The 14,914-nt window shown below is 37.5% G+C and overlaps 1 protein-coding gene across 1 annotated transcript in view; it reads right to left on the bottom strand.

The window, feature by feature from the left end:
* The window catches only part of RP1 (RP1 axonemal microtubule associated), a 262,671-nt gene that overhangs the window by 28,679 nt on the left and 219,078 nt on the right, over window positions 1-14,914 (bottom strand). The window contains exon 26 of the mRNA XM_037739712.1: window positions 1,545-1,764. Within this exon, the coding sequence (XP_037595640.1) occupies window positions 1,545-1,764 (220 nt within the window). The remainder of the gene's footprint in view (window positions 1-1,544; window positions 1,765-14,914) is intronic.

The following is a 14,914-nucleotide window of genomic DNA, read 5'->3' as shown; positions in this document are numbered from 1 at the left end:
CACCAAGCCAAGACTTGGTTCCAGAGCCTCTAAGAACCTCTGCTCTTTAAATGAGAGATCAACAGCGTCAGTATCAAATACAGTGGAGAGGTCCAGGACACTCAGAACACACACACACACACACACACTCATACACACAGACTCACACACACATGGAGGAATACGCACATACACACACACACATACACCTACTGTCACATACATGCACATACTCATACACATATATGCGCATACATATATGTTCTGTCACACACACATATATAGGCATACATGCACATACACACACTGAAACACACAAACACATACATGCACACATATACACAAACATATGCTTATCCCAGCACTTTGGGAGGCCGAGGCAGGTGGATCACCAGGTCAAGAGATCCATCCTGGCCCACATGGTGAAACCTCATCTCTACTAAAAAATACAAAAATTGGCTAGGCGTGGTGGCGCACACCTGTAGTCCCAGCTACTTGGGAGGCTGAGGCAGGAGAATTGCTTGAACCCGGGAGGCAGAGGTTGCAGTGAGCCAAGATCGCGCCACTGCACTCCAGCCTGGCGCCTGGCGACGAAGCAAGACTCTGTCTTAAAGAAAAGACTGAGGGCCTGAGGGACTGTCTCCCAAACCAAAACAAAAGTGGATGGGGGCTGGGCACAGTTGCTCTCACCTGTAATCCCAGCATTTTGGGAGGCCAAGGCGGGTGGATCACCTGAGGTCAAGAGTTTGAGACCAGCCTGGCCANAAAAAAAAAAAAAAAAAAACACTAGACTGAAAAAAAAAATCATTTAATTCTGAACAAAGAGGCCATCAGTGCCCATTGAGAAATAATGTTTTCTCTCCAGTGGTAGAGGCAGAAGGAAGGTAGTTATCAGAAATACAGGGAACGGACAGAGAGAAAATTAAGACATTGCGTGAGTTCGCTTTCAAGCAAAAAGGACAAGACAATCAGTAAGGGAATTCAGGTGCTCGAAAGTTCATGATTGCTGGCATTTGTTAACATAATTAGCTAAGAAAAAAGTCACATTTAAATGGGTAGCAAAGCGTCTTACAGAAAGATGAGTTGAGCACACGCGTATATTCTTGTATATACATTGTCACCTTTGAACAGACATCCTAGTGTTAATCCTAAAGCCTGATGTTCTAAATCACGGGTGGCCAAACAATGTGCAGCCCATAAGCCAGCTCTGCCAGCCGCTTGTTTCTGTACAGGCCAGGAGCTAGAATGCTTATTTTCTTAATGATTAAAAAAATCAAAACCAGAACACTATTTCTTAAAAAATAAATGTTACATGAAACTCCAATTTCAGAGTCTACGCATAAAGCTTATTAGCATGCAGCCACATCATTTGTTTCCATATTATCTCTAGCTGCTACCTCACTACCCAGGCAGAGCTGAGCAGTTTTAGCAGAGACTTTATAGCCCATGAAGTGTGAGTTATTTAGTGTCTGGTCCTTTACAGAAAAAGGTGCCAGTCCCTGTTCTAAATCATCTCAATTATTTTAATTTTCAATACATATCACAAAGGAAATGAAATGATATACCTGGCAAAGGTGCTTTCTTAGTTCCCATGATGGGTATTTCCTTCCATAGATCTCCATCATTTTCATTCTCAGCTATCCAGGAATCAACAGGTAAACAAAATCGCTCATATGTGGCTATATTTTCAAGTATAACTTCTTCCAGATACCACCTGGGATTCTTTCCAGTGTTATCATGTCCAATCCGTATTTTATAGATTTCACCAATATCTTTGAGATTAATCTGTAACACAAAGGATAAAAGGCAAATAAAACTCCCTACATCTCCAATTTCCAAATTCATATTCAATTTTGAACTCAATACCTACAATTTTTTTGTATTATAAATACTCCTTACTAATTTCCCTTAGAACCAGTTACTTCAGGGCCGGGCGCAATGGTTCACTCCTGTAATCCCAGCACTCTGGGAGCCTGAGGTAGGCGGATCACCTGAGGTCAGGAGTTCAAGACCAGCCTGACCAACATGGAGAAACTTCGTTTCTACTAAAAATACAAAAATTCACTGGGTATGCTGGTGGCCACCTGTAATCCCAGCTACTCGGAGGCTGAGGCAGGAGAATCGCTTGAACCCAGGAGACGGAGGTTGTGGTGAGCCGAGATTGCGCCATTGCACTCCAGCCTGGGAGGCAAGAGCAAAACTCTGTCTCAAAAAAAAAAAAAAAAAGAAAGAAAGAAAGAAAGAAACCAGTTACTTCTAACACCATGATATGCTGTTCTATATGGTGAAGCATGTATCTACTGACCATGGAAAAACCAACAGATTAAATCCAGCTAGTTTTCATCACATCCTTACTTTTAGCAACTCACCATTTACTATCTTGCAATATACATATTTTATTGTAATTATTATTACACACTATTCATTCAGTGGTTAGACCTGAAGAATAAGACAATCTAATGCTCTGGTGTTAAGGCTGAATTTTCCCATTAAAGTGAGATCCTGAGGAAGAGACCATATGTACACCTAGACTTAAACTAGGGTTCACTGGGTTCAAGCTGTGATTCTACAACAGTGTTGGTAATGTGGTTGTATTCCTTTGCACCCCTGTAGAACACATAATTAATCAGTACAACAAATATCCTAAGGTATATTATTCAGGATAAGCAATATTTTTCTTTTGAAAATTCCTATGAGGGTCATGTGAAAAAAGTTGATCAATTATGTACTACATTAGTTTTCAATTTCTTCTGTAACAAATTACCACAGATTTAATTACTTAAAATAAGACTCATTTATTATCTTCCATTTAATTCCATGAGTCAGAAGTCCGGCACCACGTGGCTCAGTTGAGCCTCTGCTTAAGACCACATAGACTGAGATCAAGGCACTGGGTGGGCTGGGCTCCTCCTCGGAGGCTCTGGGGAAGCTTCCGCTTCCAAGCTTATTCACGCTGTTGGCAGGATCTTGTTCCTTGTGGCTGTAGGATTGAGGTCCCTGTTTCCTCGACATGTGGCCCTGTTCATCTCCGAGTTACCAAGGGCACGTCAAACCCTTCTTATGCTTGGAATTTCTGCTACCATTGGGAGAAAAATGTGTGCTTTTAGAGGCACATAGGACTTAGAGTAGGCCCACCTCTATAAACCAGAATCATCTTCCTATTTTAAGGTCAGCTGATTAGCAACCTTAATTACGTCTGCAAAATCTATTTGCCATGGAACATAACATACAGTAGTCATAAGAGTAACACCAGGGCCAAAGATCATGAGGCCAAAATGCTGACTGCCACATACTATAATTAGAAACACTTTAATCTGCCTTCTGGTATTTTGTCTGCCCTCACCCCACAGCGACCTGCAACATCTTTTCTCCCTTTGGTATTATCATAAATGGTCACAGTAGTTACCCCAGTTACGCAGACCTGCTACCTTTTGCTACTAAAATGTTTTTCTTGATAATAATCTTGGATTGTCATATTGATGATAATTGTTCTGAACAAATTCTGTCCTGTAGTCAAAATGCTCTCTAGGTGCACAGAGACAGAATTCATCACAGTCAAGCTAATAGTTGGTCCCCTCCTATTATTTCTAGAACAATGTGATTATAGGAAGTCTACCACATAGAAAAAAATGTTAACATTGGTGCTTAGTTCAGGTAAGTACGAGACCTCTAAAATCCTTCTCAAAGTTACTGATAGAAGGAAATATGATAGAAATCAGTAGCCATGCTCCAACATGCACCCTAAGGCAAAATAACATGGTCTCTACAACCTCAGGTTTTTAAGTCAGACAGACGTGAGTCTGAAAGTTAGTTCCTTGTGCGCTGGCTGGCTATGTGCACTGCAGCAAGTTTTTCAACCTCTCTAAGCTTCAGTGCCCCCATCTAAACATAACAATACTACCAATCTTACAAAGTATGATAGAAGTCAATAAATAGAGCAGCTATTGTTTTATCAGTCAGAATTTTGTACTAATAACAAAAAGAAATGGTATAAATCCATCTATTCTGAAGACAGGACAGAAAATGGGTCCAAGCACTCACAGAAAGAAACTAAAACTAGGGTTTGGCTATCAAAAGTAAAATTTAAAATGGATAAATCCTGTGTCTAATTCTGTTGGTAATTTACAAATATACTTGTAAATAATAACTGAATTGTGTCATGGTATAGAAACCAAATTATCCATAGATTGTGCATGCCTGGGTTAGCCAAGCAGATGCAGAACCAAAATGACTGTATTATAACATGGCTAGTGCTACAGACTGCTTCCAAATTGCTTCTAACATATTAGTCAAATTCGTTTGGAACTGTTCGTTCTGGTTTAATTAATCAACCTGAGTCACTTCAGGTTTAGTCAAATAAAAATGTAATATGCCTAGAAACTGTTCTTGCACATAACTTTTTAGTTTTCTACCTTTAACTTCCTGCATTTGAAAACACACAAAAAAGGACAGTGTTCCCAAAATGTAGAACGATTTTCCTCATAAACATGGGCCACATCACTGCTCAGTTATTCTCCACAAAGAGAATTATGCTCAAAATTGTACATAGTCATATATAGCCATAGGTTAAGATGAATTTTATTTTTTGAGATGGAGTCTCGCTCTGTCGTCAGGCTGGAGTGCAATGGCACAATCTTGTCCCACTGCAACCTCCAACTTCCACGTTCAAGGAATTCTCTTGTCTCAGCCTCCTGAGTAGCTGGGACTATAGGCATGTGCCACCACCCAGCTAATTTTTGTGTTTTACATAGAGACAGGGTTTCAACATGTTGGCTAGGTTAGGCTCGGTCTCTCCAGCTCGTATTTCAGTCGCCTCTGCCTCCCAAAGTGCTGGGATTACAGGTGTGCGCCACCACACCCAGCCATAAAATTGTTCTTAATCTGAGGACCAAAGCAGCCTATGCACTGAGAGCCACAGGGTCAGAATCAGAGAGGTAGAAGAAATATGGAAATAAAGTCCATTCCCATTGCATTAATGTTGCATACTGAAAACTGAAATAGTACCAATAAACTCTCATTACATAACCAGAGCCTGAAGACAGAATAATTATCTGAAAATGCCTGATTCGGGTGATTGAAATTATTAACAAAACAGAGTTAAATCTACACTGAATTTAAGGAAGAAAATAAAGAACTCTGTATATGCATCACAGTTTTTCATAATTCTACTTATTACATGCACTACTCCAAGAAGTTAAGTGTGTGGTAAGTAGATCGGATCATTTAAATATTTAACAAGTTCTGACAAACACTGTTCTAAGCAAGTGTATAAACAGATATCAAAATTCATATGGGAGGACAGAGATGAGAATGAACTCGATCAATTCAGAGATAAGTAAGCAAAGCAGAGGTAGAAGAAAACCATGGTGATGTGATTCAGCGAAAGCACCAGAGGTAGCAAAGGATCTGAACTTAGAAGAATACGTAGTGTGTCTGTGAAAGAGAGAAGATGGGAACCAGCATAAGCAAAACAAAGAGGAATGAAAGTGCTTATCGAATCTGAGTGAATTGTTCTGGATAATTTAAATCTTAAAATTGTATTATTTCTGTTTGAACAAAGTCTAATATACTTTCAGGTGTGATAGGCACTTAACAGATATAAATGCTGCTGCTAAGAAGTGGACCTGGAACAGGCGTTGTTGCTGCCTCCGGGTGTGGGAATGTCCAGCTTAACACCTGAGGGTACTGGTTTGGGGCAGAGGGACCCTTGTGCAAACCCAGGCACTGAGACTTTCTGGCACCAGGACATTGGGCAAGTTATATCATCTCTCTATACTTCAGTTCCCTCATCTACATAATGAGATCATAAACAGCCATTTTGCTAGAAGGTTGTGAGGATGAGTGACACATTACAGGATGGGAGGTATACTTGGAGACTCCTAGTGGGTGTCCAAAACCATGGACAGTACAACACCCTATATATATATGATGTGTTTTCCTATATGTACGTACTTATAATGAAGTTCAGTTTATAAATTAGACATAGCAGGAGATTAACAACAAAAACTAATAATAAAATAGAACAATGATAACAATATGCCAGCATTACTACTCTGGAACTTTGGGGCCATTATAAAGTAAAATAAGGCCGATGTGAATGCAAGTGCTGTGATACCACCAGAGTGGGTCTGATGGCCCAGAGGGCTGCTAAAGGGCTAACTAGCAGGTAGTAGGCATAGCATGGACACACTCCTCAAAAGGATGATCACATCCTGCGCAGGATGGAGTGGGATGGTGTGAGAGTCCATCTCACTACTCAGAATGGAATGCACTTTAAAATGTATGAATTGTTTATTTCTAGAATTTTCCGTTTAGTGTTTTTGAACTATGGTTGATCTCAGGTAACTGAAACCAAGGAAAACAAAAGTGCAGATAAGGGGGGGGCGGCTACTGGATATCAATCAGCAAAACTGGAAAAATACCTACAGATTAGGTACTTGATAAATGGGGGTGATCATAGTAATCATTCTTATCATTACTAAAGGGGATCAGAGGATGAAAGTCATGAATACCATAAGAGAAAGACACTAAAGAACATCGAAGTTCATTCTACAGACGTTTTGTTTTTCCCTGCCTTTGACCCTCCAGCACTGAGCTACGTGTTCAGGTGGGAGGAGGAGAGACCTTAAAGGGACCAGTCCTCTCTATCCACGACGTCTTCAGGGTCCGCCCCCTGCCCCCAGCACAGCCTGGGCTCTGAAGGGGTTTTCTCTCCAGCATGGAATTCCCAATGAAAGGTTAGTCTTAACTAGAAGAGACACCATTTATGGGAAGCAAGGCATGAGAGGAAAAGCACAGAGCTTATCATCAGAAAATCTGGCTGGAGGTCTGCATCTTCTCACCTCCCTTCATATCCCTGAGTCTCAAGTCCCTGTTTAGGAAAAGAAGGCTTTTGTAAGGACCAACTTAGATAATCTTGTGAAAATACTTTGTAATCTGTACACTGGCATTCCTTATAGGTCTTAGAACAGACCACAAGTTAGGCAGGTGTGGAGAGGCTTCTGCAGAATAACCAGAAGGACTCACATTGGTAACTGGGTTCACACCACCATGAAGCTTCTCTTCAAGCCCGCTTAAGTGAAACAGCTGGAAAGTTATACAGTCATTTGAGGACTACTCAAGAAAGAATTTGAAGATTGTCACAAAAAAGGACACTTTCACTTGTTAATGTAAATAAAAATATTATTAGTGTGAAAAATCCAGAAAAGATTCTCCAAGTTAAAAAATCAATAAAACACATTCCCTTTTCAAATTCTACGGTAAAATACCTATTTCACATTTTCAAAAATGGAGGCATTTTTAAACAAAAATTCCACAGCATACTAGAGGATGGTCAAATATAGAAGTAAAAAGAAAAAACCTGCATCTCCAAGGCAAACAACATGATCTGTGAATCCTCATACACGCAGTTTTTTGGAAAAAAAAAATTCCTCTTTGGGTAACTACTTTTAGATGTAACGCTTAACTGAGACATTTGTGCCCATGTAACGATTGCCTTGTTGAATTTTTCTAAACAGGATACCCTAAATCCACATGAAATTTTAGTATTTTTTTCAATAAATGGTAAGTAAGTTATTTTACTTACAAGCAAATTTCATGTTGTGCAAAGTCTGTATCCTCTGTGTAAGACACTTTCATAAGTTGAAAAACACACTGGAACACCAATTAGCTTTATGATCACTGAATTCCATCTGGGGCATTTTAACTCAGAGTCTCAAGTCATCTAGGACAGCTCATTTTACATATTGATTGCCTTTCAAAGAAACACTATAGTTTTCAACTCAGGGTAGGAATATAGAAGTATAGACTAGAAACCTAAGTTCTAACAAGTTAGAAACACTAAAAATTGTTAGGGTCAATTTTAAGAAGTGACACCAGAAAAAAAAAAAAACCTCCCAAAGCATAGACAGTTTGTTATATTACACAACATGAAAATATGATACTCTTCTGTTACACACATCCTAGGTAAAACTGCCTCATGAAATAACTGAAAAATAAAACTTTCCTGGCTTAATGAGTAAATGATACTTAGATGTTTTTTAAAAGGGTATAAGGGCTTTATGGCTGAGAATTCAGGTTTCCTTCTGAAACTAAACACAGGTCATTGGTTTAAAAAATGCTTTATTCTTTAGTCTTGGTGTCATTCACAAAGCTGAGTTCAAAAGCCCTTTCCTCAAAAATCTTAAAACGCTTCAAAAATCTAAGTGATCGCAGATTCTAGTGGGTTTTTCCCTGCACAGAATAACATGTTTTCCTAGTCCCGAGCCCCTGACTTTCAGAGGGAGCAGATATGTCACGCATTTGATTATCTACTGTTACAATGCCTCTGAAGATTTAGGAGCACTATCACTAAATAATTCTGGGTACCTTAAATACCCTTGTCTTATTTTCCTGAGAAAATTTAAACTTAGGAGCTAAGTTTCAGTCTTACATCTTTAGCTTTAAGTCCTTTGTCCATTTTTAGCCTTCCCTACTAGACCCTTAACTCCCTGAGGACCTTGGCAGAGAACAGACTGCCGTAAACACTTGTTAAATAAATCATATAGCTAGAGATTTTTTTTCATTTCATGTGTTTTCTTCATTCTCTTTGGCTTCTATCAAAATTTTGGTGGGCATACAAATCTGATAATAATTTGCAAAATTGTGATGATTTGTTATAACCTTTTTCTTATAAGTATCTGAGTCCCAGTAACTGGGAAAGGGCTCTTACGAACACTTTGACACTTTGTTTTTTTTAATTTAACAATAACAGTTTGTAATCCAATTAATTGGTATTTAAATGAATGAAAAAATCTGGCTTTTGTTTTGTTATGCAATCTATATTTTCAACAGTGAATGATTTCTATTGGAAAATGAAGTCCTGATATCTTTATGAAGGAGTTGTATGATTTAGGTTAAAGCCAAGTTCACCTAATATGGGTCTTTAACTTTTTTTTAACATAGCAGTCATATTCTTCTGGATTTTGAAATAAACCTTGAAACATCCTGGCGAACTATAAATGGATTGTAATCAATTCTTTATGTAGGTTCCACTTTTATTCTAGAAGAGTAACTTTTTTTGACCTAACTTTTGAACAACAACAATAATAAATTATCCTTGAGGGCACTGTAAAACAAACAAAGCAGGCAGGAAAACCAGGGATTTGACCTTAAATGAGAGAAAAAAAATCCTTACCCTTGAAATAGCCAATATCTACATTTGTATAGCTCTTTGCCAGAGGGCATTTCCAATTCTGCAAGAAACAAGGAGGCTAAAACTCAAGCAGAAATGTAGTCTAATCTGCTGAAGAATGAGCAGAATGAATGTGGAACTAATTTGGAGCTACCAGAGTAGCTAGAAATTGAGAGGGGAGATCACAGAAAGGAGGGAACAAAAGTGGGTGAGCCCCCAAATATGTATGCAAGTGCAAGTCAAATCCTAGACCAATGACTAAACTATTCAAACACAGTATGACTGCAAGGAGCTCAGAGAGAAAACAAGTCAGAAGGCTAAAATAACTGAGTGGCAATTCCAGCTATTACTTACCACAAATGACTTAAGGGAAAGACTTTAGAGTTACACCAAGTTATAAAAGCATGATATATTCCCAAGAATTTCCATCAAATCCCTAGAAGTACCATGCATTAGAAATGACAACTACATCTCTTTAGGAAAAAGATTCTCTAAGGATAAAGATCAAATAGCCCTGTCTTAACAAGGTATAAAAACAAACCTCTACATTCAAGGTGATCCACAAATTAACAGCACTCAACATTCTTCAGAAGACTATAAACAGAATCCAGAGTTACTGCGCTATTATCCACAAGATCTAGTATGCAATCGAAATTACTAGACATATGAACAAACTGCACAATGTCAATTTTAAAAAAGGGCTAATAAAAATAGACTGGCAAATAACATGGATGTTGGAATTAGCAGGCAAGGATATTAAAATATAGTGAACATGCCATATAATCCATAAGAAAATATCTCTTTATATTGAGTAAAGAGATAAGCATTGTCAAGAGCTATCTAGAAAATATAAAAAAAAAAAATGAAAATCTTAGATCTAAAATATACAATAAGTGAAATAATAATTAATGGAATAAAATAACCAATTGGACACAAAAAAGTCCGTAAACTTGAAGACAGTTAATAAAAATTCATATTGAAATATATAATAAAAAATTACTAAAACAATTTAACAGCACCTCAGCAACCTGTGAGACAGTATCAATTAAACTAACAAATATATAATTAGACTCCTGGAAGGAAAAAAGAGATTGAATAGAGGAGAGAAAAAAACTTAAGTATTTATTAAAATTTTCCAATTTTGACCAAAAACAGCAACCCACAGAAAAAGCAATCATTGTGAATCTCAAGCAAGATATATATAAAGAAACACACCTAGACAGATCATAGTAACTGGTGAAAAGGAAAGAAAAATTCTTAAAAGCAGCCAAAGAAAAATACTATTTTTATATAGGAGAACAGTAATAAGAATAGCTACTATTTTTTGTTTTAGAAATAATGCAGGCCAGAATACAATGAAGCATCTTTTAAGTTCTAAGAAAAACTTAACATTGCCAATCTAAAGTTTTATATCTAGCAAAAATATTCTTTAAAAATGAAGGTAAAATGAATATCTTTTAATTCAAAAATTAAGGTAAGAAAATTTATAACTAGCAAACTCATACTATAAAAAAAGGCAAAGAGAAGTTCTTCAGGTTTCAGAGAAATAATACAAGGTGGACATGTAAATGTATAGCAAGAAAAGAGAAGTATGGATATAGTAAATATACTACATACAAAAGGGTATATATGAAACACAATTTTTCTTCTTTTGTTAAATTTTATACAAACCAATGGACTGTTTAAAGCAAATATAATGAGGAATAGGATTTTTATGTTTTATGGAGTTTGTTATTTATGTAAAAAATATAAAATACATAACAATAATAGCACAAGGGATTAAAGGCATATGAATGGGATAGCACTTTTTAAAGTTTATTATATTATATGTGATAAGAATGCATATTGTAATGTGTACATAAACCACTAACAGCCAAAAAGAGGCACAGTTAATAAGCCAAAGGAGAAGATATTATTGAATGAAAAAAAAAAAAGAAACAATAAGTTATCCCAAAATGAGAAAGAAAGGAGAAACAAAATAATATATAAGATTGAGGTATCCAGAATATATAAAGAATTCTAAAAACAACAATAAGGTGCAGCCACTATGGGAAAATATTTGACAGTTCTCATCAAATTAAACATAGTATTATCACGTGATTCAACATTCTACTGCTGGGTATATACCCAAAAGAACGGAAAACAGGTATTCAGAGAAATACTTGTACATAAATATTCATAACAACATAGTCTATGCAGCCAAAATGTGTATACAAACCAAATGTCCAACAACTGATGAATAGATGAACAAATTATGATATATATAAACAAAGGAATATTATTCAGCCATAAAAAGAAGTGAAGTACTGATAGATGCTTCAACATAGATAAACCTCAAAAACATTATGCTAAGGGAAAATAGTCAAATAAAAAAGACCATGCACTTAATGAGTCCATTGATATAAAATATCCAGAAACAGTCGATCCAAAGAGGCAGAAAACAGATTCCTAGTTGCCAGTCAGAAGAGAGAGGAGAATGGAGAAAAATTGCTGAATGTGTACAGAGCTCTCTTTTGGGGTGATGAAAATGTTTTGGAACTGGACAGGGTAGTGGCTGCATAACATGAACCACTAAATGTACTAAATGCCACTGAATGATATGTTTTAAAATGGCTAATTGTATGCTGTGTGAATTTCAACTCAATTTTTTAAAAGAATAAACAGACCAAACTTTTTATTTAAATGGGAGAGATGATCAGACTGTGTTTGAAAAGTAACATCTAGCAATATGCTATATATAAAAAATGTACCGTATAAATACGCAGACAGCTAAAAAAGGAAAGGATGGAAAATGAGAAACCAAGAAAACACAAAGCTTCAGAAATCTGCACGTGTACATTAACATTAGATAATGGTGGCTTTAAGAAGAGGAGCATTACTAGAGACACACAAGGTCATTTTATAACGAAAGCGTCAATTCAGCAACTAGATATAACAATCCTAAGTGTGAAGGTACCTACTAATAAAGCTTACAAACGGGAAGAAAAACTTGATAAAAATAAAAGGGATAGACTAATTTGCAATCATACTTGGAGATTTTAACACCCTTCTCTCAATAATTGATAGTTACAAAAAAGTAAGTAGAAATATAGAAGACTACCAATACTATCAACCAACTTGCCCTAAGTGACATTTAGAGAACATTATATCCAAAAGCTTCAGAATACATATTCTATTTTTATTCTAAGGACATCTAGATGTGTAACTTTTCCAAATTAAAGGCATATAAAATTTTAATTCAGAGAAATTTATACTGGTTTATGGGAGAAAGTGCTGTCCTTTCCACCGCCCGCCCCTGCCACCGAATCATTCCACATCATCTATTCATACAATTCTTAGTAAATTTTCAGATCAAATAAGTGAGAAATCCAGTAACTTTCCTCACAAGATAAGGGAAAAATCTAGTGACTTAAAGTCTTTCTGCTTATTTATCCAAATGGTTTTTTAAGATTTACTTGGTTCGGTCAGTTTTGAAGAACATATACATTTGTTGATCTTTCTGTATTATTTTTGGAATGATCATAGATATACCAGAGGTAAAATGGTCTCAAATACCTATCCTGAACATCCACAGAGCCTCCTTGTATTCATCTAGAATACTGATTATGTAGTTCCATCATAAATATATCAAAAGCCAGATGTTCTTTTGATGCTCTGTCTCCTCTAAAAACATATTCGTGATTCTTCTTCTTTCTACATTTTATTAATACCATAAATATAAATTTTATTGATTGCATTTATAATAGATGCTTTTATTTTCTGGTTTCATCTAAATTCTCTAATTTTCAACAAAGCATATTTTTAAAAACACATGCTCTATTTTCCAAAGTTCCTATGATGTTTTGGAAAACTTTTTGGTGGAGCAAGGGCTAACGAAGGACATATGGGATTAGCCATTGCCAGGAAGAAGAGGCAGGTTTACCATGAAGGTTTACATTTCAAGCCCAGCAAAACCAAATGCACCTCCTACCTAGAAATTATATATAGTCATACACCGCATGAGAACGTTGGGGTCAATGATGAATCGCATATATGCAATGGTATTGTAAGATTATAATGGACGTGACAGGAGGTCGAGATCAGCCTGGGCAACGTGGCAAAACCCCGTCTCTACTAAAAACATAAAAATTAGCCAGGCGTGGTGTTGAGCACCCATAATCCCAACTACTCGGGAGGCTGAGGCAGGAGAATCACTAGAACCCAGTGGGGCAGAGGTTGCAGTGAGCTGAGATGGCACCACTGCATTCCAGCCGGGGGGACAGTGAGACTTCATCTCAAAAACAAAAAAAGAAGAAGATTATAATGGACCTGAAAAATTTGTATTGTCTACTGACATCATAGCCGTCATACTGTCTTAGGGCACACATTACTCACATGTTTGTGGTGATGCTGTTGTAAACAAACCTACTGCACTGCAAGTCATATAAAAGTATAGCACATGCAATTATGCACAGCACATACTTGGTAATGATAATGTCTTAGACTGTTTGTGTTGTTTAAAGGAATATCTGAGGCTGGGGAATTCATATAGAAAACAGGTTTATTTGGCTCCTGTCCTTCAGGCTACACGAGAAGCACGGCACTAGCATCCGCTTCTGGTGAGGGTTTCAGGAAGCTTCTACTCCTGGCAGAAGGCAGAGGAGCCCTGCCGAGATCATGGTAAGAAAAGAAGCAAGACAGAGGGGGAAGGTGCCAGGGTTTTTTTTAACAACTAGTTCTCTGGAGAATTAAGAGGGGGAACTCACTCACTCCTGAGAGACTGGCACAAAGCGATTGATGAGAGTTCCACCTTCATGACTCAAAGACCTCCCAGAGGCCCCATCTCCAACCCTGGGGGTCAGATTTCAACAGGAGGCTTGGTGGGGCAGAACAAATCATATCCAAACCACAGCAGATAATAAATGATTATGCTACTGGTTTATTTATTTACTATACTATATGTTTTGTTATTTTTTTAGAGTATATTTCTACTTATGTTTTAAAACTGACTGTAAAACAGCGTCAGGCAGGTCCTTCAGGAAGTCTCCAGAAGAAGGCATCATTATCATAGGAGACGGCAGCTCCATGCATGCTTTTGCCCATGAAGACCTTCCAGTGGGGCAAGATATAGAGGTGAAAGATAGAGATATTCATGATCCTCACTCTGTGTAGGCCCAGGCTAATGTGTGCATCTATGTCCTACTTTTTAACAAAAAAGCTTAAAAAGCAGAAAAAAATGATTATTAATTACTTTTTTTTGAGATATGGTTTTGCTGTCATCAGCCAAGCTACAGTGCAATGGCGTGATCTCAGCTCGCTGCTACCTCTGCCTCACGGTTCAAGCAATTATCCTGTCTCAGCCTCCCTAGAAGCTGGGATTACAAGTGCCTGCCACCACATCTGCCTAAATTTTGTGGTTTTAGTAGACACAGGGTTTCATCATGTTGGCCAGGCTTGTCTCAAACTCTTGACCTCAGGTGATCTTCCCATCTCAGCCTCCCTTAATTACTTTCAAAAATAAAAAATGTGGCCAGGCACAGTGGCTCATGCCTGTAATCCCAGCACTTTGCAAGGCTGAGACAGAAGTTCAAGACCAGCCTAGGCAACATGGTAAAACCTCATCTCTACAAAAACATTTGAAACTTAGCCTGGCATGGTGGCACGCACCTGGAGTCCAGGCTACTTGGGAGGAGGCTGAGGTGGGAGGACTCCCTAAGACTAGGGAGGTGGAGGCTACTGTAAGTCGTGATTGCACCACTGCACTCCAGCCTGGGCAACAGTGAA

Source organism: Cebus imitator, unplaced genomic scaffold (assembly GCF_001604975.1).
Source record: "Cebus imitator isolate Cc_AM_T3 unplaced genomic scaffold, Cebus_imitator-1.0 Scaffold73, whole genome shotgun sequence".
NCBI classification, from domain to species: Eukaryota; Metazoa; Chordata; class Mammalia; order Primates; family Cebidae; genus Cebus; species Cebus imitator.
This window is presented reverse-complemented; position numbering and strand designations above follow the sequence as displayed.